Source organism: Amphiprion ocellaris, chromosome 4, assembly GCF_022539595.1.
Source record: "Amphiprion ocellaris isolate individual 3 ecotype Okinawa chromosome 4, ASM2253959v1, whole genome shotgun sequence".
NCBI classification, from domain to species: Eukaryota; Metazoa; Chordata; class Actinopteri; family Pomacentridae; genus Amphiprion; species Amphiprion ocellaris.
Window position 1 is genome coordinate 22,464,102 of NC_072769.1, and position 25,322 is coordinate 22,489,423.

Sequence of the window (25,322 nt, forward strand, 5' to 3'; positions counted from 1 at the left end):
TTTTGTTTGTGGGTACATCTATAATAAATGGACACATTCTATGTTGCCATGATTTCTAATCATCAATAGCTAATAAATAAACAAATGCTGCATTTCTGAGAATAAAAACGTTGCATTTCTGACAATGCCATATGCGAGAATGAACAGTCTTGGAGGAGTACTGCGCTCTCTGAATGCCTCTCTAGTTATTCCATGTTTTCTTTGTTGTTTGCTAACCCTACTCTAATCACAGTAACAGGGTTGCTAATCCATGCTAATGTTAGCTTTTTCTCAGCAGTAGAAACTAGATATTTAGCTGTTACTGCTGACCAAGAGGACAAACTGACTGATGGGAAAAAAGGAAAGAAAAAAACTCAAAAGAATTAGTCTGATCCTGATAATATGAGGTAGAGTGAGACATTCAATCAAGGCTGACAATGTTATGAAAATATGAAAAATAGAAAAGAGGACATAGCTTTGCTCTATCCATTCTTTAGGAAAACTGTTGGTGTTAATTCCAGTGTTTCATGTGATTCACTGTTTTCTTCTTCTTCTACCAGATAAAAAGGTTATGCTAACAACATTGTCGTTCCATACATAATAATTATTATTTAAAATATTATGTTGATTAAAGAAAATATTCCCACAACTGCATGTTTTAGTATTTTGTACAAAGATTATTTGAAATTTGATGGGGGGTGGGATGTAAAATGTCCTCCAATTCTGGAGTGACCTAGGAACATACAAGGTAGAAGTTGAAATCTAAATGAAATCTGAGCATTCGAAGACGATTGCCTGTAAAAAAAAAAAAGAAAGAAAGAAATATACCAGGAAATAAAAAGCGTGTGTGCCTGATTTAAAATGTTTCTTCATGTGTGTCCTTGCAGTTAACTTGCCCCTCAGACACTTCATGAGTTTCTCTCATTAGGCACAATGGCAGCGCTGTCCTCATTAGAGCAGGTGACTGGCATCTGAGTGCAGTTAATTAACGGTGTGAAGCTAACAGAGGTGTTGATGGCAGCTGCTGGGCTGCGGCTGTTTAGAGGCTAACCGGAGTGTAACCTCGCTGTTTACCCTGCTAATTTACTGAGAGGCAGAGCATGCTGGAGTAATATGTCTGTATGTGTGCAATAATTACCTGTATTTGCATTCACACAGTATATTTGCTTTGTGTGTGTTTGCATTCTTGCGTTTACTTATGGGATAAATACACTCATTTGCATATTTACAGCAAGAAATGTGTGTCTGAAGTGTAAAATATAGAGACAAAGTGTGTGTAGGCACATGCATTAAATAATTGCGGGATAATCTTGTATTTCTGCGTTTTTTTTATGTCTTCATTTATGTTTGTTAGATAATTATTCACATAGATCTTCACAACCTACACTACCATTCAAAAGTTTGGGCTCACTTAGAAATGTCATTGTTTTTGAAAGAAAAGCATTTTTTTTCAGTGAAGATAACATTAAATGAATCAGAAATACAGTCTAGACATTGTTAATGTGGTAAATGACTATTCTAGCTGGAAACAGCTGATTTTTAATGGAATATCTACATAGAGGTACAGAGGAACATTTCCAGCAACCATCACTCCTGTGTTCTAATGCTACATTGTATTAGTTAATGGTGTTGAAAGGCTAATTGATGAATAGAAAACCCTTGTGCAATTATTTTAACACATGAATAAAACTGTGAGTTTACATGGAAAACAGGAAATTGTCTGGGTGACCCCAAACTTTTGAACGGTGGTGTACAGTACATTCTGCCTATGCAAGACTTCTAGCACCATAGCAAGCATGGCTAAATGATTTCATTCTGAAGTCACTGGTGTATAAAAGAGTTCTAAAATACATCGTGATCCAAGAGCTGTATTTGGGAGCATCATACACAAGTTTGAAACTCATAGTACAGCAACAAACCCTTCCGATGTGGGAGTAAGAGTAAAAGTGACTGATCAAAGTTTAACCTAAGCCTTAAAGTCCTGCTAAACCTTAACATACAAAGCCCTCTCCTACAGCTGGCTTTGGGTGAAGGGTGTCCGTCAGACAGCAGATCTGCCTGCGTGTGTTCGGGCCATTTGCACATGCATGCATTTCTATATTTACATTATCTGCAGGACCCAAATCTGTAATCGCAGAACACACAGGAGAAGAGTCTTCCCAGAATTTTGGTTTTCTTACAGCTGAGACTGTAGGGTGCTCCCCGCTGCGTGTGGTAACAGCTTCATACTGGATAATCAGATGTGTGGTGTGGATAGACACCATCACTCCCTTTACAAAAACCTGCTCAGCTGTTATTCTTCTGCCCAGATTGTGTGTTTGTGGGAGGTCAGTCCACAAGCGCCGACTTCTCCTGTTATGTCCGTCCAAAGTAAAGCTTTCACACTGAGAGCCGTGGAAAGCCATGATGGGAAGAAACACATGCGACTTATCAGACAGCCAATCACTAATCCAGCTAATATTACAGAAGGACATCAGACAGTCACATTCAATCCTCACATCTGTTTCATTTTCATTTATTCAGCCCCCTACCTTGGGTTTTTCGTCATTCTTCCCCCTCTTCCTTATCCTCTTCTTTCTCCTCCCCCTTGGATTTTTTCCTTTCCCTCTCATCTGCTTTTGGGGTTCTTCAATTAAGCACTCAGCTCCCCTGTGGATGGAGGAACAGAAATGAAGCAAGGAAGGAATGGAGGGAGTGATGAAGTAAAGAAGAAAAGGCAGAGGAAGTGGGGTAGAATGGAGTCCGAAGAAGTTGAGAAGAAGAGCTGAAAAGCAAAGAGAGGGAGAGGAATGGCTTACCAAAATGTTTGAGGAAGTAATTAGGGAATGTCTGAAATAATTAAAGCTGCAAGCAACATTGATTGGGTCCCCACATCATTGCTGGACAGCAAATCCAAGCATGTCCACCAGGTGGCGCTGCGACTGAGAGTGTACTTCAGCTATGGATGTGATGAGGGCCAGACTCTGATCACACATGTAAAGTTTGAGTCAGACTGGAGCTTGTACAGGCTAGTAAGACAGCACTTCCTGTTTCATGGCGAAACATACAAGATGTCCACCAGCTGATGCTATGACTGTGACTTTAAATCAGCCTATGGATGTTATCATGGTGGGACTCTGATCACACATGTAAAGTTTGAGGCAGATTCCGGGGCTGCCATTTCCATGTCCTCAGACTTTTGCGAAGCATTTTGATAGCTTTTGATCATCCATGCCCGGTGTACATCCTGGCCAAATTTTAATCTCTGTTGGGGTTACCCCGTTGGAGTTTATAGCTTTTGAAAATATGCAAAAATTGTTCCAAAATCGTCCAAAATATGTAACATAATTCAAAATGACTGATTTCCTGCTGTACCTTAGGCATGGTTGTCTATTACATTTTTGTGCATCTTGATGAGTTACATTGCACTAGTGAGCCATTTTGGCTTACACTTATGCCGTTCCCCTAAAATATCAAATTTTTCGCTGGTCCGACGTGCAAATTTACATGTGTTTTTGATTTTAAATGTGATAGAAAAATGAATGATAATGACAAACCCAAGGGCTTCAAGAGGATCCTACTCACCTTTGGTGCATGGACCCTAATAAAAATGTAACAAAAGTTTTTTGTTGCATTTGATTTCAACCACTGGCAAATATTGATATATAGTGCATTTTTATTTAATCAGTAGACACAAATGGGACGCGAAAGGTGATACAACTTTGTGTTAAAGATATTAATAATGAAATTATATATTTTAACTACTTCTATATATTTCTTTTTTCTTGCATTCTTTACTAAAAATCCCATGTCCAGAGTTATTCACACACCTTGAAATTGAAACCAATCAATCAATCAATCAATCAATCAATCAATCAATCAATCAATCAATCAATCAATCAATCAATCAATCAATCAATCAATCAATCAATCAATCAATCAATCAATCAATCAAGGTTTATTTCTATAGCCCTTTACAACACCCCAAAGGTTGACCAAAGTGCTTCACAGTGAAAAACAAGAGAATAACTTAAAAACAATACTTAAAACAGGACAAACAATCACAAACACCTACAGGCAAATTTAGAATAATCAATTAGCCTCAAATGCAGCATCTTTACCATTGCACATGGTTCTGCTAATTTCTATCATGTTCTATTACAATATAAACTGAGAGCAGCTGATGCAGTAGTTCTCTGTTGAGTTGCTGGTCAATTGAATTGAATTTGGCATAAACACCATGAAAGCATGGATCCATCCTGCCTTGTATCAACAGTTCAGGCTGCTGCTGGTGTAATGTGTGGAGGATATTTTCTTGGCACACTTTGGGCCCCTTAGTACCAACTGAGCATCGTTTAAACGCCACAGCCTACCTGAGTATTGTTGCTAACCATGTCCATCCCTTTATGACCACCGTGTACCATCTTCTGAAGCTACTTCCAGCAGGATAATGCACCATGTCATAAAGCTCACATTGTCTCAAACTGGTTTCTTGAACATGATAATGAGTTCATTGTGCTCCAACGGCCTCCACAGTCACCAGATCTCAATCCAATAGAACCTTTGGGATGTGGTGGAACAGGAGATTGTCATCTTGGATGTGCAGCTGACAAATCTGCAGCAACTGCATGATGCTATCATGTCATTCAGGACCAAAATCTCTGAGGAATGTTTCCAACACCTTGTTGAAAGTAGGAAATGAAGACTTAAGGCAGTTCTGAAGGCAACAGTGGGTCCAACCTTTTACTAGCAAGGTGTACCTAATAAAGTGGCCAGTGAGTGTACATAGTGCTCTATATAGTGTGTTCGCCGTTTTCTGGTGCTGTTCGAATGTGAAGTTGCAATTGTTGCTCTCAAGTATCCCACAATGCACCGTGGAAAATAGTGTACAGCCAGTGGTCACTAACCAAACAATATGTATCATCATATACTAGCCAGATGTGCCTAATGAAATGGCCAGTGAATGTACATGTGTTTATACATTTTCACTACCGTTCAAAAGTTTGGGGTCACTCAGACAATTTCATGTTTTCCATGAAAACTCACACTTTTATTCATGTGCTAACATAATTGCACAAGGGTTTTCTAGTCATCAGTTAGCCTTTCAACACCATTAGCTAACACAATGTAGCATTAGAACACAGGAGTGATGGTTGCTGGAAATGTTCCTCTGTACCCCTATGGAGATATTCCATTAAAAATCAGCCGTTTCCAGCTAGAATAGTCATTTAGCACATTAACAATGTCTAGACTGGATTTCTTATTGATTATATGTTGTCTTCATTAAAAAAAATGTTTAAGGACATTTCTAAGTGACCCCAAACTTGTGAACAGTAGTGTGTGTGTGTGTGTGTGTGTGTGTGTGTGTGTGTGTGTGTGTGTGTGTGTGTGTGTGTGTGTGTGTGTGTGTGTGCGTGTGTGTGCTTGTGTGTGTGTGTGTGTGTGTGTGTGTTGTGCTGCCACTACATTGCAGTTTACCCAGCTTTGTTATAATTAGTCCAGTGTTCCTTCAGTTCTCTTACCCTGGGTCAACGGTGAAGTTAGTCCATATGTCCTCTGACTGTGAGGAGGTGGTCCAAGCTTTTATATACTTTTTAATCCAATACAGATGGTGGACCTTATATGCCATAAACCATTTATACTTACACTTACATCTGGCAGTGAGTCGCATCGGTTTCACTCCACTGAGCAGTGATGCCAACACGTCATGACATTATCATGTTGAACACAAAAGAACCAAATGCAAACTGATGACACATTGTGAGAAGCACCGTCCAATATAGTAGAATCTGAAGCATTAAGATTCCTCTTCACTTGACTGGAATGGGGATATCCATACAGAGCGAAATACTTTCTCTGTGTTGCACTTGTGCCTCTGCATAGCTCTGAGGGTTCACTGGAAACAGTACGCTTGGTGATTTATTGGCAGTTGACGACTGTTTAGATATATGAAAAGTGTTCTCTGCTGCAGACGTAGTTTGAGAAGTTTCCATCCTTTCTTGCCAACAAAGGTTGAGTGTTTGACACAGAGATTCATGTTTTTTAGAGCATTAAGTGCGATCAAAAGTCTGTGAACATCTTGTCTTTGGGCTTCATGGAAATAATTAGATCTCTTCCTCCTCTCTATTTCAGTCCCTCTCTTTGTCTCTTCTCCTTTGTGCCATTCTCCAGATCCCTCAGGATTTGTATCCTAGTTAGGAGGGTGTGTTTTGCTCTGTGCGGGTGGATGGATGTGTGAGTGAGTGATCTTGTGGATCCTGTCTGATCAGCTTCCTCTTGTCTGGTGTATGTTGACATAAAGTATGTGGAAGATTCCTTGTGTGTCTGAATGTGTCGCTCACAGGTTGTTTCGGGGTCATCCTCTCCAGCAGTGGTTTCCTGGTTGACCACGTTTGTCTGCATTCTGAAGCGGCATCCCACCAATTACTTGCTCTTTTTTGTCCTCCACATCTGGTTTTCACTTTCTTTTCTTTTCTGACTCTCAAACTTCTTTTGCCTTTGCTCCCTTTTCCTCTTTCTGAGCAGAGTTTTCCTTACTCTTGGGTTAGCTCGCCTCTCCTCCTCCTTCTGTCTGTCTGTGCTTTTTGGTTGTGTAGATGATGACTTATTCAAGTTGTTTATACTGTGTGTGTTTGTATGTGTCAAGTTGAGGAGGAGGCCAGACTGTGACAATAAAATATTAACCATGTTGTTGCTCTGACTATGTCTGCTGACCTGCCTGGATGGAGGTCAAACAAGACAGCTGCTGTGTGAGTGAGTCAGTGTTTGTGTAAGAAAATGAGAACTCATTAGACTTGGTACAGTGTTCTCAGCTAATTATACTGTTTGGTTAGAAGTGGGCATCAGTTTGTTTTCTTTTTGCCCCCAGGACATACTGGGGCCCTGTAATTAATCATATGAAAACCATATAAAGTTGTTAAGGCAACTGTTCTTTTTATTTTAAGTTTACTTGATGGCTACATTCCACATTTTTCCATCCATCCATCCATCCATCCATCCATCCATCCATCCATCCATCCATCCATTATCTATACACTGCTTAATCCTCATTAGGGTCGCGGGGCGCTGGAATCTATCCCAACTGACTTGGGGTGAAGGCAGGAGACACCCTGGACAGGTCACCACTCTATCACAGGGCTTCCACATTTTTTTATAATGGTAATATTTTTTCATATATTTATTACACCTATTTATTACATGTATTCTTTTTCATATGTCTGACATTTGGGAACCTCGGTAGAAGTGTTTTGCCACCGTACAAAAATATAATGAAAAATGAGGTGAAACAGTAATGGTTTAAACAAGAGTAATATCTTATTAATTGGAAAGCTCCATCCCAAGTTTTTATTACAAATAAGAGACATGATGTTGAAATACTTTTGATTACATTTCATTTATTTATTTTTTTTTGCAGTTTATTTATTTATTTTATAGGGCCAGTGCTAACTAATGAACATCTATTTAGGCAGCAATAGACGTAAATATGCCGGATTATAGCAACAATGCTAATTTACATCAGCAGTCTCTAGGCAGGTAACAAAAAACGTAAAAGTGAAACATAGGACAATAGGTCACAATAAAAGGAAAATAGGTCATAATAGAAGGACATTACAAAAAGTACTCAAAGAAAACAAGAAAAGCACTCAGAGAGCACAGCACTCTACCAAGGCTGCTCAGTCGTTGTATCATTTCTGACAGATGAAATCTTGAAAAAATTTGTGGCAGAAATCACGGCAAAATAGAATGTGATCATTTTTTATAGATGAACCCACAAACAAAATGACCTTATGCTGAGCACAGGCATGTGTTATGCATGTGTACGTTATGTACAGATACCGAATCACGTGACCTAAATATGTAGCGGGCGGCGGGAATTGATGGGACTCAGAAACACCCCCACAATGTAATCGATTGTTCCTTGTATGATTTCTGACAGATAAGTCCCAATAAGTCAGCAGTGGTGGAATTGTAGTAGGATCGCAGTCATGTGATTGTCAGCAGGCAGCTGACGTAGCCTTCACTTGTCACAGTTATAGTGACGCTGTGCCATTATCTCAAAATCTAATCAGGTGGTCCTTGTGTCATTTCTGACCTTCCCTGAATATTTCATTCAAATCTGTTAGTCCATTCTTGAGTAATGTTACTAACAGACAGACGGACAGACAAACCAGCGGCGATCATCACATAACTCTACCGTGTTCCTTGGTGGAGTAAGAAAACAGCAAAGAGGAGAAAAGTTCACTAGTTGAATGTCCAATTAAAACAAGTAAAATCAGTGGCTGACAGCAGCCAGATTTGTGCAGACAGGGAAACACCAGCCCAACTGGAAGGCCTGTTTGACCAGTGAGATTGCTTTACTGAAACTAACCCATGCTTGACCCCTAACTGGAAGAGATGGACGGACAGAAAGGTGACCGGCAGATGACGACCAGGAAACGAGTGGGAAAGTTTACCTTTCTCACCCTCCACTGTGAACAGGGAGGGAGGGATGGAGGGAGGAGGAGGATATTGAAACGCCAGGAGAGAGCAGTGAACAATGAGAGGATGAAGAGGGCTGAGGAAGGACTGAGGAGACAACGGACATGGACACAACAGATGACAGAACGGATCAGAAAATGAATAGAGAAGATGGTGGGATAGAGAGCAAATATTGTGAGACTATGTACTACACACACACACACACACACACACACACACACACACACACACACACACACACACACACATACACACAAACGTCCAGCTGTGACCAGTCTGTGTTTCCCTCCAGTCAACATCATATCCAGCCTCCTCGTGTCCTGGCAACAGATATCTTGACAACCTGTTGTGAAAGTATCTTTAATATTGTGTGTGTGATCATGAGGCAGAACTGTTTTAATATGTACACTGCCATTCAAAAGTTTGGGGTCACTTAGAAATGTCCTTAGTTTTGAAAGAAAAACATTTTTTTTGTTGAAGATAGCATTAAATAAATCAGAAATCCAGTCTAGAATTGTTAATGTGGTAAATGACTATTCTAGCTGGAAACAGCTGATTTTTAATGGAATATCTACATAGAGGTACAGAGGAACATTTCCAGCAACCATCACTCCTGTGTTCTAATGCTACATTGTGTTAGCTAATGGTGTTGAAAGGCTAACTGATGATTAGAAAACCCTTGTACAATTACGTTAGCACGTGAATAAAAGTGTGAGTTTTCATTCAAAAAATTCATTTGTCTGGGTGACCCCAAACTTTTGAACAGTAGTGTATGTATGTGTTTACGTTTGCGACGTATTTTGGAGTGCATTTGTCTAAAATGTAATCATTATGTTACGGTGAACGGAGGCTCAAGTGCAAGAAATGAGATCTCAGATCAGCGAGCAATTTAAAAAGGCTTTATTTACAAAACAGGAACAAGATACAAGAACTACAACAGGAAACCGGAACTACTCTAGAACATGGAAATAATCTTTTCCATCCAAGGATGGCTTGATTCCTCCCCGCATGGAGACGGACTAAATACAAGAAAGGAGAAAAGGGTAACATTAGCAAACCCACGTTTGGTAACACCAAGGCAGGAATACAATCAGGAAATACTTTAGTATCCAGATCGACGATTATACTTACAACTAGCAGACCCACATATGGTAAAACCAAGGCAGGATTACTCTGCTCGAACAAGAACCAACACGAAGTAATAATGTGAAAAACTGCTTTGACAAGCAAAGACAATGGGTCAGATTTTACAGAAGCCAAAATATTTATACAAGAGAATTCAGGCACAGAAACAATATGGATTAGAGTCTGGTACTGTTCAGGTTAGGAGACTTAGCTGATGTGGAGGTTTTCAGGGGAGACCGGTGTTCTGCGAGGTGGTGGCTGGCAGCCAGCGATGACGTAGCGGCTGCAGGTGGCTGTGGCTGGAACCGGCGGTGACGTGACAGGGATCCAGTGGCAGAATGGCGGCGGGGTTTCGTTAGGTTGAGTCGGAGATGGCGTGGCAGCCAGAGTTTGTGGGCTGATGATAGCGGTGGCGTGGCAGCCAGGGTTTGTAGACTGGCAACAGAGGCAGTGTGGCAGTGAACCAGTACTGACGTGAGACGATTCGGAGATAGACCAGAGATATCCGGGGTTTTGACCACGCAGAGTTTGCAGAGGAATTCAGGAAGGACGAAACCACGAGCAGGCAGGAACCAGTCTGGAATGGAGCAGAAACAGAAGTACCAAGAGCACAAAAGACGAGGAGCCAAGGCTGAATGGTGCGCTGCACTGACTAGAGAACGTTCACAGTTCGGCGACGAGCAGTGATTGGACTGCTCCCACCTGCTCGTGCACTGCTTTCACTGATTGGGATTACCATCACCTGCTGCTAGCCTCTGTGCTCATGCACACCTAATTAGAGATAGGGAAACCAAAACACAAAACACATATTAATGTGTTATTATACTCAGTGTTGATGAATTGATGAATTGGATGTTGAGTCAGAGCCACAAGAGAGCACTGGTGTACCCCATCTTTTTTTTTCATCCTGTTCAACTCTGCACTTGGTTAATGTAACAACAACAACTAATACACCTTTTTTCTCCCCACTTTTAATCAACTTGCACGTACAGAAATACACTGCTGAGGTTTTTGCTGTGTTGTCTTTATTGGATTTGAATGTTAAAGATAGAAGCAAACAATGTAGGACGAGAACAGATAATGAAGGAAGCTGTGATCAGGTAGCATGCACTGGTGGCTGGGTAAAAAAAACAGAGCTGTACTTTACATTGAAACAACTGTACATGTGATATGGGATGTTGAAGTTAGTCAGTTAGACTGGGTTAACAGCTAGTTGTCTAACTGGCCACATTTTGTATATGAATGTAGGTCTGTGTGATAAATCAATGGCTTTGTAATGGCAATAGACATTTGATCAATAGCAGTAAGAGGATTGTTAGAATATTCGATAGTTTCACTTTAATGCAATAGATACAGACCACCATGATGATAAAGAGGCAGAGTTCATAAACCAGGATATGAATGTGGGTGTCTGCTTTCTGCTTATTCATACTAAAATGCAACCCCGGGGTTTTCAAATTGAAATGGCATCAGGAGTATTTTCAAAAGTCTGTTGTAGTGGTTGTAAGACTTCAGAGTTGTGTTGATGCTGGGTGTAAATACAGCAGAAATTTTATTATTCTGCCAAGGAACGCTGTGGAGTTATGTGACGATCAGTCTGTCTGTCTGTCTGTCTGTCTGTTGTTCAGCAACATTACTCAAAAATGGATTTGCATGAAAGTTTCAGTGAAGTTCAGAAATGACAGAAGGACCAACTGATTAAATTTTGACAGTGTTGCAGCTTACAGTCTGGATCCACGGATTTGTTTAAGATTTCTGTATCACTGAGAGATAGCGGCACAACGTCACTGTAACTATGACAACGAGTGAACGCCAACTGCCTGCTGACGATCACATGATTGCAATCCTACTACAAATCCACCACTGCCGATTTATCAGGACTTATCAGTTTGAAATGATACAACGAACAATTGATTAAATTGTGGGGGTGTTTCTGAGTCCCATCAATTCCTGCCACCCGCTACATATTTAGGTCACATGATAACGTATAAGTACATATTGTACACATTCATAACACATGCCTGTGCTGAGTGTAAGGTCATTTTGTTTGTGGGTACATCTATATTAAATGGCCACTTTCTATGTTGTCGTGATTTCTGCCACAAATTTTTTCAAGATTTCAGCCGTCCAAAATGATACGACGACTGAGCAGCCTTGGTGGAGTGCTGCGCTCTCTGAGTGCTTTTCTTGTTTTTAAATGAAAATGTTTTAATGTGTATCCAAAGTTGTTTAAATCAATCCAACTGGACTTTAAGAAGGTTCCTTGAAGACGTTTCACCTCTCATCCAAGAGGCTTCTTCAGTTCAGAACAGAAGAAGCCTCTTGGATGAGAGGTGATCTTATTTGACTTTTACTACTATTGTCCCTTTAAACTGCTGGACTACTGGACGTTTGAAATACGGTTGTAAAAGCTTCCAGCTCGGTTTTCTAAAAAAAAAAAACTAACAAAAAAAACAAATCAATATTCAGAATTTGAAATCAATGTTGACATATTACATCCCTACAAACATTTTATCAGAATTTGATGCTAACACACTCTGGTGTTGGCAGTAGTGATCTCAGTTTTGTTCTTTGAATATTTTGTTATGAATTGTATGCATGGGAGGTTTTCCGTCTCCCATATTTAAGAGTGGATCTAAAGCCTACTGGAGGGGGACAGATAGAGAAAAATAAAGAGTTAGTCGGGTTCACTGGACTTCAGCTCTTTCTGAGACGAAGCAGAAAAACTGTCCGTTCAACTTGACTCCATCTTATCCCCCTTCTGTCTCTTTCTATTAAGTCTACATCTCCCTCTGTGTCTCTGTCCACATAACAGTCCTTCTCTTCTGCTCCATCTCTTCATCCTCTCTCTCTCTCCCTCTGGCTTATATCCTGTCTCCTCCACCTAGTTCTCTTCCCTTTCTCTCCTCATCTTTCAGTCTGTCTACGTTAGGCTCTGCTGGATCAGCCACCTGACTCTGTTTACCCTATAATTCTTGTTCTTGTTACATTCTTGTTTATCCCTGTATCATTCTCCATGTCTCGTACCACTGAACTTTCCTCAGCGAAGTGAATCCATCATGTCGATCTCCTTTCGAGCCTCCTGTCGCGCCGTATATCCCTCATCGCCTCCTGCGCTGGTTGTTTCGTGTTTCGGACTCTGCTGAACGTCCACAACAGAGTGCTTCGGGTTTTATGGCAGACCTCAAACTGTGTCACGTTTAGATATTTTAAAATACTTTTGTCATGTTTTGTCTTCATGGTGCATTTATTTTAAGTTGTGTTGGTGCTTTTCACCACAAGCCTCTGTTTTGGCTTCATAGAAAAACTTCTTTTTCTTCATTTCTAGCAAATCTTTAACAGAAATACATTTACAAGGCAGAGGGACAACTGAACCTTCTTCCTTAATAGTATGTCACTTCAGGTGGTCAGGATTAATACACAGACATGGAAAAAAATCTTAATTTTAAGTAATTTCTACATCTTTGCAACTGAGGCATGTTTTTGAAATTGCACTTATTTTTCTTTTAAAATTTTTAGGTAGAAGATGGTTAATTAAATGTGAACATTTTGAAAACATACCTTTTTTGCACTTTAACAAAGGAAAACTTTGGAGTTGATGTTATTAATATTTTATTATGCTCTGATTTTACTGCTCCAAACCACTTGAGATCAAATGTTATCTCCATAGAAAAAAAAAACTGCTTTTCTTTCAACAATAAGGACATTTCTAAGCAACCCCAAACTTTTGAACGGTAGTCTATATTAGAGCAGCAGTGTAGTTCTCAGTGAGCGGGTGTTTCCTCCTCTGTCAGCCTCTGGTTTGACCCTGACGTTAATGGAGTGTGTCTGAGGTCCTCCAGGGCAGCCAGAGATGATGTACACCCTCCTCTGTGTTCTGTCCAAAACACACCCAAACACACAAACGCACACGCACACGCACACACGCACACACACACACACACACACACAGAGAGAGAGAGTTCTGTCTCTAGTTTTGCTGGTATTAGTTGTGGTATATGGCTGATGTTCACCTGTCCTTTCCTACTCTGGACATCTTGCTGTAGTTTTGCATCCCTCCCTTCCTGTACCGCCAGCTTGCTGTTGCACGTGACCCCCGTTCTCTGAGCACCGATCAGATCCCTCAGGGCTGGAAGGAAGCCTACATTAAGATTAAGAGGAACTGGCATTTAGATTGGTATGCAGCTTGGTGGTAATGATGCGAATCGGCCTGAAAGTAGCTCCTCTGATAGTAGCTGCAATGCAGTGTTTGCAATTTATACAGTTTAAATGTTTTGTCTGTTGTTTCTCTAGATGTTTATTTGCATTGTCATAATGTTACGGCCAGCGCCTCCTACCCCGTGTGTGTGTGTTTTAACCAAATGTTGTGAGTATGCAAATAGGGCTGTGTGATCCCCACTCCCTGGTTGGACCGTGACAGCAGAGGCGTGGCTACGACCAGGAGTCCAGTGATCGGTCCAACCAGGGAGTGGGGATCACACAGCCCTTTTTGCATACTCAGGAGTCCAGTGATCGGTTCAACCAGGGAGTGGGGATCACACAGCCCTATTTGCATACTCAGGAGTCCAGTGATCGGTCCAACCAGGGAGTGGGGATCACACAGCGCTTTTTGCATACTCAGGAGTCCAGTGATCGGTCCAACCAGGGAGTGGGGATCACACAGCCCTTTTTGCATACTCAGGAGTCCAGTGATCGGTCCAACCAGGGAGTGGGGATCACACAGCGCTTTTTGCATACTCAGGAGTCCAGTGATCGGTTCAACCAGGGAGTGGGGATCACACAGCCCTATTTGCATACTCAGGAGTCCAGTGATCGGTCCAACCAGGGAGTGGGGATCACACAGCGCTTTTTGCATACTCAGGAGTCCAGTGATCGGTCCAACCAGGGAGTGGGGATCACACAGCCCTTTTTGCATACTCAGGAGTCCAGTGATCGGTCCAACCAGGGAGTGGGGATCACACAGCGCTTTTTGCATACTCAGGAGTCCAGTGATCGGTTCAACCAGGGAGTGGGGATCACACAGCCCTATTTGCATACTCAGGAGTACAGTGATCGGTCCAACCAGGGAGTGGGGATCACACAGCCCTATTTGCATACTCAGGAGTCCAGTGATCGGTCCAACCAGGGAGTGGGGATCACACAGCCCTTTTTGCATACTCACAATATTTGGTTAAAACACACACACACGGGGTAGGAGGAGGTGGCTGTAACACATATCAATGTATTTTATTCCTACTGAGGAAACTGACTTTACACTTAAATGTTAACTGTCAGAGTTATGCTGATACATAGATATATCTAGCACGGTCCCCAGATGACTACAGTCCAATAGAATCATTTGTGTCGCTGCTGAGAGCAAGTAAAAAATTGGATGAATCAAAATTTCCTTCAATTAAACCAGGACAAAATGGAGATAACCGTTCATGGCAACAAAGAGAAAAAGACTGTCGTTATTAAATACGTTGAGTCACTGTCCCTAGAAACCAAAGACCAGTCCGAAACCTTGGTGTGCTGATAAATGCGGATTTGACCTACAGTAGTTTTTTTGTTTTCATTATATTCATAATCAGGTTTTTTTAAATTTTAAATTGTACATTTTAATTCTTGGGATTTTTTGTGTCTATGTAAAGCACATTGAGTTACTCCCATGTATGAAATGCGCAAAACAAATGAAAATGCCATGCCTTGCCTTTACATAAATGCAGAACAAGATATGGAGGCTGTCATGTTGTATTGTACTTTATGGACATTAGGGTTGCAACTAACAATCAGTTCTTTAACTGAGTAATCGATACCTTCTTTTTTTTGTCTATGATAGGTCAGAAAATTTTGAAGAATGTTGATCACTGTTTCCCAAGACACTGTCAGAGAGATGTAAACAAACCCAAAAATGATCAATTTAAAAAACTAGAAAAACACTCAGAGCGCAGTACTCTGCCAAGGCGGTTCATTCCCCCATATGGCATTGTCAGAAATGCAGCATTTTATTTTAGAAATGCAGCATTTATTTAACCCTTTGTATTAGTTATTGGTGGCTGAAATCTTGAAAAGATTTGTGGCAGAAATCATGGCAACGTCGAATGTGTCCATTTAATATAGATGTACCCACAAACAAAATGACCTTGCACTGAGCACAGGCGTGTGTTATGCATGTGTGCATTATGGACAGATACCAGTCTTGTGACCTAAATATGTAGCAGGTGGCGGGAATTGATGGGACTCAGAAACACCCCCACAGTTTAATCAACTGTTCCTTGTATCATTTCTGACAGATAAATCCCGATAAGTCCGCAGCGGTGCATTTGTAGTAGGATCACAATCATGTGATCGTCAGCAGGCAGCTGACGTAGTGTTCACTTGTTGTCATAGTTACAGTGACACCGTGCTGCTATCTGGCAGTGATACAGAAATCTTTAACAAATCCGTGGATCCAGACTATAAGCTGCATCACTGCCAAAATCTAACCACTTGGTCCTTGTGTCATTTCTGACCTTCCCTGAAAGTTTCATCCAAATCTGTTGGTCCGTTTTTAAGTAATGTTGCTAACAGACAGACAGACAAACCAACACAGATTGTCACATAACTCTGCCGTGTTCTATGGCGGAGTAAAAAAAAAGCTACAATCAGAGAATTTGTGACTCTTTGGACCTAAAAAAAATCACTACAATGGACTTGCTTATATCTGACAACTAATCATTGTTGAGGCTTTCAGTTACAACAGCAATAAAACAACCAGAGTATGTGCATCAGTGACTGATCTTAGTACAGAATATCTCATGAAAATGAAAACATCAAGTATTGAATACACAAGTTGACACACATGAATTCATGAAAACAGATAAGTATTAAGAAACCTTTTAGCAAAGCATTTGCAAAGGTGTGTATTACATGTGGAGCTAAAATGAGTCTATAATGAGTAAAATCTGTTTTCTTTATTTTCTGCTTTTCAGGGACCTCAGTGAAAATGGTATCCAGGCCATCCCAAGGAGAGCTTTCAGAGGAGCCACAGACCTCAAAAACCTGTGAGTGAAAGGAAATGCAGAGCAGAGAATGAGCATAGTGGATAAAGGGAAAGAGTTGTAATAATACAATCTGTTAGTGTGAGAAAACACCACATGTGCTATCAAAAGATCCAGTTTGTGCAACGGTTAGCTAAACTGATTCATGAACATTCTGGTTTTGTGTTTTTGTTTTTGTTTTTATTTCTATTTCCAGTCAGCTGGATAAAAACCATATCAGCTGTATTGAGGAGGGGGCATTTAGAGCTCTGCGATCTCTGGAAGTACTGTGAGTATTCTGAGAAATCACTTCAAAATGAAGCATTTCACATACAAGTTGTACTGCATCTCTCTGGAGATAAAACACAGTTAATTCCTACCTATGTGTTTGTATAAAGAAAGTGAAATATCCTGAATAATTCCTGGAATCTTACGAACTTTTGACTATTTAATTTTGTTTTCAAAACATCTTTCTTTCTAAGTCATGTTTCTGTTTCTTTGTTTCCTCATCATCTCACCTTTGCTTTGTCTGTTGTTTGTCCTGATTTTCTCTCACCTATTAATTGTTGTTTTTATATCATTTCTTTATCTCACACTTCTGTCATTCTTTTCACACTTCATTCCAATCTAATCATTTTATCTTCACTCTCCCACTTCGCCTCATCTTATCTCACCCTTTGTCTTCCTCGTATTCTTAAACCTGTTTTTCTTTGTTTGCTGGCTCTTTTATGACACCTCGCCTTGCTTTCTCTGTTATTTTTATTCCATTATCTACCTCTCTGTTTTTATTTACTTATTTTCTATTTCCTTGTCTCTCTCTCTCTCCCAGCACGCTCAACAACAACAACATCACCAGTATTCCAGTCTCCAGTTTCAACCACATGCCGAAACTCCGTACTTTGTAAGTGACTCACGGTGATATGGGTCATTCCAGAATTGGAGGACATTTGGGCTTTAAAGTTTTTGAAAAGTAAACCTTCTGTTTTACAGTTTTCTGCTACATATTCATCAGTAATAGGTAATAAACTATCAAAGGCTTGATTGGCTCAGCTTACACATCAATGGTACCATTTTTATTCCATGTTTTATTTGTTGTTTGCTAACCCTACTCTAATCACAGTAACAGGGTTGCTAATCCATGCTAATGTTAGCTTTTTCTCAGCAGTAGAAGCTAGATATTTAGCTGTTACTGCTGACCAAGAGGACAAACTGACTGATGGAAAAAAGGAAAAAGAATTTGTCTGATCCTGACGTGAAACATTCAATAAAGGCTAACAATGTTATGAAAATATGAAAAATAGAAGAGAGGACATAGCTTTGCTCTACCGATTGTTTAGGAAAACTGTTTGATGATGTTAATTCCAGCGTTGCATGTGATTCACTGTTTTCTTCTTCTTCTACCAGATAAAAAGGTTATGCTAACAGGGTGTATGCATAATAATTATCATTTAATAGATTATGCTTATTTAAAAAATGTTCCCACAATTACAAGAGAGGTGAAAAAAAAATAATGTGATAATAATGTGTCCAAAAAAAAAAAAAGATTTAAATTTCATTTTAACTGTTTTGGGGTTTTTTTTAGATTTAGTTTGGTCATTAAGGTTTTTTTTTAGATTTGGTCGCAGGACAAATAAATTTACAGAACAACTGCATGTTTTAGTGTTTTGTACATGGATTATTTGAAATATGATGGGTGGGACGTAAAATGTCCTCCAGTTCTGGAAGGACCCATAGCATACTTCACTCATCCTCCACTTCTTCCCTAATTTTCTCTTTGTCTTTTTTCTCCTCTTCCTTCCTCCTCCCAGTCGTCTCCACTCCAACTCCCTGCGTTGCGACTGTCACCTGGCCTGGTTGTCTCCGTGGTTACGTCAGCGGCCGGCTTTGGGCCTCTACACTCAGTGCAGCTCGCCTCCTGCTCTGAGAGGCCTCAACCTCGCTGAGCTGCGCAAGAATGACTTTGCCTGCTCAGGTACAACAGCCCAGTGGTTCATCACACTTTGGTTCCAATGTGCACGATGAACATCTAACAGTTCTTTTTCTGTCTATTATTAGGCCACAGCGGCAGCGCTTTCGTTCAGCCGTGCAGTTTGGCGTCCGGGTCCTGTCCGCCGATGTGTTCCTGCAGCAACAACATCGTGGACTGTCGAGGGAGGGGCCTCACCGCCATCCCCGCTCACCTCCCTGAAGCCATGACCGAGATGTGAGTATCCCAGAAGAAGAAAGTAGCACATTTACAGTTTATACACTCACCAGCCACTTTTTTAGGTACACCTGTTCAATTGTTTGTTAACACAAATAGCTAATCAGCCAATCACATGACCCCAACTCAGTGCAGTTGTTCATGTAGACGTGGTCCAGACAATTTGCTGAAGTTCAAACCGATCATCAGAATAGGGAAGGAAGGAGATTTGAATGACTTCGAACGTGGCATGGTTGTTGGTGCCAGATGCGCTTGTCTGAGTAGTTCAGAAACTGCTGATCTCCAGGGATTTCTACACACAACCATCTGTAGGGTTTACAGAGAATGGTCCCAAAAAGAGAAATATCCAGTGAGCTGTGTGGACCAGGCTGCCTTGTTGATGTTAGAGGTCATAGGAGAATTGGCAGACTGGTTGGAGATGATAGAAAGGCAACAACAACTCAAATAACCACTGGTTACAACCAAGGAATGCAGAATACCATCTCTGAACGTACAGCATGTCCAACCTTGAAGAAGATGGACTGCAGCAGCAGAAGACCACACCAGGCACCACTCCTGTCATCTGAGAACAGGAAACTGAGGCTACAATTCACACAGGCTCACCAAAATTAAACAATAGGAGATTGGAAAAATGTTGCCTGATGTAGTGAATCTCGATTTTAGCTGCAACATTCAGATGTTTGGTGGCAAACACCATGAAAGCATGGATCCATCCTGCCTTGTATCAACGGTTCAGGCTGCTGCTGGTGTAATGGTGTAGGGAAGATTTTCTTGGCACACTTTGGGCCCCTTAATACCAACTGAGCATGGCCCAAATGCCACAGCCGACCTGAGTATTGTTGCTAACCATGTCCATCCCTTTATGACCACAGTGTACCCATCTTCTGATGGCTACTTCCAGCAAGATATTGCACCATGTCACAAAGCTCACATCATCTCAAACTGGTTTATTGAACATGACAGTGAGTTCATTGCACTCCAACGGCCTCCACAGTCACCAGATCTCAATCCAACAGAACCTTTAGGATGTGGTGGAATGGGAGGTTGGCAGCATGGATGTTCAGCTGACAAATCTGCAGCAACTGCATGGTGCTATCATGTCAATAAGGACCAGTAATCTCTGAGGAATGTTTCCAACACCTTGCTGAAAATATGCCATCAAGAATTAAGGCAGCTCTGAAGGCAAAAGGAGGTTCAACCATGTTTAAGGCTTAGGAAGAAAGATTTGCAGCCTTACATATTTAATTGTACTGACTCACCACATGCTTTTTAGTTACTTTGTACATACAACATGGAAATCTGCCTTGACTGAACACATTGTGGTTTCTGGGATATAACTACATGCTCTATGCACACTTCTGACATTAGCTCACGTTTGGTAGCGTGACAAGGACAGCGGATGGTAACTTGGACAAATCCAATAAATGGATTTTACAGGCCATTACATGTACTTTACCATTTAGTCAGTACATCAGATGTTCTCATGTGTGATCCAGCATTACAGGCTGGATTCACTAACATATAAACTCACGTCCGCTGGCAGAGAAGGAAGCTATTGTAAGGGGTGTCAGTGGGACTGTATGACTGATAAATGTTAAAAAAAAAAAAAAAGTCACAGCAGACAGGCAGAACACAGACAATTTATTGCCTGTTTCACAAAGTTACAGGAATCAATGAAACTGTGGTTCAATTAATTTACCTGTCAGATCAGTTGAAATTCATATCTGACAGAACACACGTTTTTCATTTGTTTTGACTAATGTGGCTAGTTTGATAACTTGTTTATTGCAGAATTTTGTCAAATCTAGAACTTTATGAAAAGAGGAACTTGGGGTACATTTAATTTTTGTTTCAACTTTTATTGTTCTATGATCGTTCCTAATTCCCGTGTTTGTTGACTTTTCAATGTGACAGTGTTTGAGTAGTTTCATTATAGATTGAAGAAAGGTCTTTTGATGGAAGTAACATCCAGCATAATAACGTCTCTTTTCTTTCCAGTCGTCTGGAGCAGAATGGCATCAAGTCAGTTCCTCCAGGAGCCTTCACCTCCTACAAGAAGCTTCGACGAATGTAAGTTCTCCTAAGAAACACAATGTCATCACGTTGCACGCAGCAGTTACAGTTAAAGTTCTCTTTTTCCTAATATCAGTGACCAAGCATTCATATAAATTAGTTCACTCTCAGCACTGACCATGTTGGGTTATCAAATATCAACATCAAAACATAAACTAACATAGGTATAACCAGCACTGTTGAGAGAGTTAGCCCCAACTCTCCATTATAACATACGCTATTGGTCAAAAGTTTGAAAACACTCCAATTCTTCCACTTTTTTTATTGGAAAAATGCATGTTAGGGTCTCATTGTACTCTGAAATGTAAGCAAAGAATAAATAAACAAATGAAGTTTTAAAATAATCCATTTAGAAACCAAAATGTATTCTAAACTTTTGACTCTTCAAAGTAGCCACCTTTGGCAGATATAACAGCTGAACACACTTGTGGCATTCTTTCCACAATGGAAATCAAATATTCTTCAGAAAGTTCTTTCCAACTCTGTTGCAGAAGTTCCCATAAATGTGTGACACTTGTAGGTTGCTTTGCTTTCACTCTTCTGTCCAGTTCATCCCAAACCAGCTCCATGGGGTTTAAGTCTGGAGACTGTGCTGCCACTCCATGTTTTCAAGTTTACCATCTTGTTCTTTTTTCCTAAGGTAGTTCTGGCATAGCTTGGACTTATGTTTTGGGTCATTATCTTGCTGTAGGTTGAACCCCTCACTAACTAGGAACATACCAGAGGATACTGCATGGTGCTGCAGAATGCTGTGGTAGATGTTTTGGTTCAGGGTTCCTCTCACTCTGTACAATCACCAACCCCGGATCCAGTAAAACAGCCTCAGACCATCACACTTCCTCCTCCATGTTTGACAGTTGATGTCACATACTGAGGAACCATCCTTTCTCCTACTCGACAAGTACAAAAATCCTGCGTGATGAACCAAAGATTTCAAATTTTGATTCATCATTTCATAATACCTTCTTCCAGTCCTCAGTAGTCCATTGGTGGTGTTTCATGTCCAAGACAAGCCTCTTTTTCTTCTTCTGATGTCTTAGCAATGGCAACTTGTCACTGTAGCAGACGCTAGAATCTGGCGTAGACTGGAGGAACGAGCAGGTTCTTATCAGGTGCTGATGATGGATCAGATGCAGCTGCACTCCTTCTGCAGCTGGAGTCACTGAGCCCCGATCACCAGCATAGTCAGGAGCGTAGCACAGAGAGCAAAGGAGAGATGTGAGGAGGAGAGAGAGGAGAGGAGAAGACCAGGAAGAGAGAAGTGAGGAGAAAAGGAGGGAGATAAAGAGGAGAAGAGGGGAGAGAAGAAGGCAGACGGGGCCAGGGCGGGACTGTGACATCTTTACCTTTCTCTATGTCATTGCGAATCAAGATCAAACTCTTAGGGCAGCCTGTATGGGAACAACTTGATCCTCAGCTATAGCATTACTTGTATCTGTTTCATTCTTAAAGGTTTACTTGAATTTTGTTGCTAACTTGCAAAAGCTGTCAACAGTGTTTCTGCCTGCTGACTTTATGTCTTTAGGCTTAATGTCAAAAGAAGGAGAGCATCTTTACCTCTGGATAAACCATGGTTAACTTACCACCAGAAAAGAACTTCATTCACAGAATATCAATATTTTTCATTGCTTTGAAAGTCAGCTAAGCTAACTCCTTGCTGTTATTTTTTTCTTAGCTCTAAGTCAACTAAAGATTTCAGTATTTGTGCCTCCACAGGGACAGCGCCTCTAAGAACATGTCAGTGTTTCAAAATCTGATCTGCCAAATGGATCGCTCTTCTTCTGTCTCCGCTGCTCACTGAGCTGTGGTTTTCCTGCTCGACATAACATGCAGTCCCAGTGGATTTTCAGCATTAAGGAGTGTTTGATGGAGGAGATACAGTCTCCATCAGAGGCCTTTTAAGGGTTTTGCATGATGAACCAAGCACATCTCATTGTGATCTGATGCATATGTATTAAAAATGCAAATCCAGCCACAATAATAAGGTTCATGGCTTCTTGACTCTTTCACCCTGTTTTAGTTTCTTTCTGTCTCCTTCTCTTGTGGTTTCTGTCTTGTCCACTGCTGCTGCTTTTCTTTCTTCTCTTCTTTTCTGCGGTTCCATCCTCAGACATTCTTTCTCTCTGTCTTTGTCTCTCTGTGGTTTAGCTTTCCCTCTCAATCTCATCCTTTTTTTTCTCTCCTATGCTGCTTACATCATCACTGTGAGACCGTCATGAGAGCTTAGAGTGGGGTTGATTACATTTCCAGTCTGGCTGAATTGGTTTGTCTTAAAATTTATTATGACAGTTGAGCAACTGACATGTGGCAGTAGGACAAGGATTTTATAATCTAACATGTCGTGGTTTGGCACACTAGAGCAAATCCAAATTGTAAAAACTTCAACTTGGCCAGGAAAATTGCTCTTCCACTCTACACACATTAAAAAAAAAAAAAAAAAAAAAAAACTGCTGTCAAGTCCACTCACTGTCCAGTCATTTCATGAAGTGGGGTATCTTATTTTTATAAATAGGCTTTATTTGATTTGATTTGACTTGCGGTTCAGCAAAATGAACAATAAAGCTATTCATACATGTTTTACCCAAGAGAATAGCACATGGAAATGTAATATAAAGAAGAGAATACATCCATCAGCTTTTAGTCCTGATAACAGTGCACTTCTTTTATATAATGCTTTGAGCAAAATTCAGTTCTGAAGATATTTGCAACAAAATACTTGCTTTAAATCAATCAGTAAACTGTTAAAAGAAGCATGTATGCAGAAATTAAAGAACTAAGTTAGTACAGTGTTGAAAAATCACTTTAACAACTGAATTTTTAACAAAGGCTGAGTAGAAGAAATGAGTTCTGGATGGATGTTTTGATGTCTGCAGGCAGGTATTTCCAGACTGTGGGAACCTGACAGCAAAGGTAAAGATCATCTTTGTGATTAATTCTTGAGGGACAGCTCAGCAATACTAGGAAAAATCCTTTGGAAGACTAGTGATTTAATATCTTTATGCTGACATTGTAGTCAAAGATAACACAAGATTCCTGCAGTAGCTGGATACAGAGTGGGACAGTCAGTCTCCTCTGAACAGTTGATGTAGAGATGTGTCTGCTACTAGAACTCTGTGTGGCATTTATCTGGACTCTAATCTGAGGTGCTGTTAACTTTCCATTTCTGAGGCTGGTGACTTGCATGAACTTATCCTCAGCAGCAGAGGAGACTCTTGGTCTTCCTTTCCTGTCCTCGTGAGCCAGTTTGGTCGTAGCTTGATGGTTTTTGCAGCTACACTTGGGGATACATTCAAAGTTTTTGCAATTTTCCAGACTGATGGACCTTCATTTCTCAATGTAATGATGGACTGTGGTTTCTCTTTACGTAGCTGATTGGTTCTTGCCATAATATGGATTCTAGTAGTTGTCAAATAGGGCTGTCACAACTGTGTACCAACCTGACTTCTGCACAACACAACTGATGGTCCCAACCCCATTAAGAAGGCAAGAAAGTCCACCGATTAAACTTGATGAGGCACACCTGTGAGGTGAAAACCATTTCAGGAGACTCATGGAGAGAATGCTAAGAATGTGTAAAGCTGTCATCAAGGTTGGCTATTTTGAAAAATCTAAAATATGAAACATATTTAGAGTAATTTCACAATTGTTTGTTTGCTACATAATTCCATATGTCTTGCTTCATAGTTTTGATGTCTTCAGTGAGAATCTACAATGGAGAAAGTAGTAAAAATAAAGAAAACACTGAATGAGAAGGTGTGTCCAAACTTTTGACTGGAAGTGTATTTCTTTGAAAACACTTAAGTGGTGTATTAAATCTGTGAAAAACAAGTTCTTGAATTGGGAAAACAGTCTTTGTCTGTAAATCAAAACTCAAATAAATGAAGCAATCAGTAGTTCCTTAAAAGTTCAATGAAACTGGCTGCTGTGACTTAAATCATTCATAAATCATTCTCTCTCATCCCCAGAGACCTGAGTAACAACCAGATATCTGAGATCGCCCCTGATGCTTTCCACGGCCTCCGAGCTCTCAACTCACTGTGAGTAACAAGCACTCAGTGTGTAACCAATAAATGCTGGGAGTGTTGAGAGAGTGCCTCTGCCAATATGTTTTTACATATGTCTGTATTAGGCCTGTCCATATCTCCACATGCTTCCACCACATGCGTATGTTTGTGCATCTGTTGGTATGAATAATTCAAAAGAGCCGCCTGCTTTCTGTAAACGTAGAACTCATATGAAATATCAGGACATGCAAACAATCACAGTGGGTGGTCAGCCATTTTGTGTATATACATACAGACATGTGTGTGTGTGTGTGTGTGTGTGTGTGTGTGTGTGTGTGTGTGTGTGTGTGTGTGTGTGTGTGTGTGTGTGTGTACATGGATTGTGAATGTGTAGCAATATGCACAAGGTTGCAGTGGAGTGTGACGTCATCTAAACATTTTATGGATAGAAAAAGAGTCCTACTGTTGTTTTAACAGAGCAAA

General features: G+C 40.6%; 1 protein-coding gene across 1 annotated transcript in view; it reads left to right on the forward strand.

Moving 5' to 3' along the window:
* Positions 1-25,322, forward strand: part of slit1b (slit homolog 1b (Drosophila)) — a 100,830-nt gene that overhangs the window by 28,750 nt on the left and 46,758 nt on the right. The window contains exons 5-11 of the mRNA XM_023289495.3: positions 16,512-16,583; positions 16,777-16,848; positions 17,389-17,460; positions 18,368-18,531; positions 18,615-18,762; positions 20,761-20,832; positions 24,801-24,872. Coding sequence (XP_023145263.3) covers positions 16,512-16,583; positions 16,777-16,848; positions 17,389-17,460; positions 18,368-18,531; positions 18,615-18,762; positions 20,761-20,832; positions 24,801-24,872 — 672 coding nt within the window. The remainder of the gene's footprint in view (positions 1-16,511; positions 16,584-16,776; positions 16,849-17,388; positions 17,461-18,367; positions 18,532-18,614; positions 18,763-20,760; positions 20,833-24,800; positions 24,873-25,322) is intronic.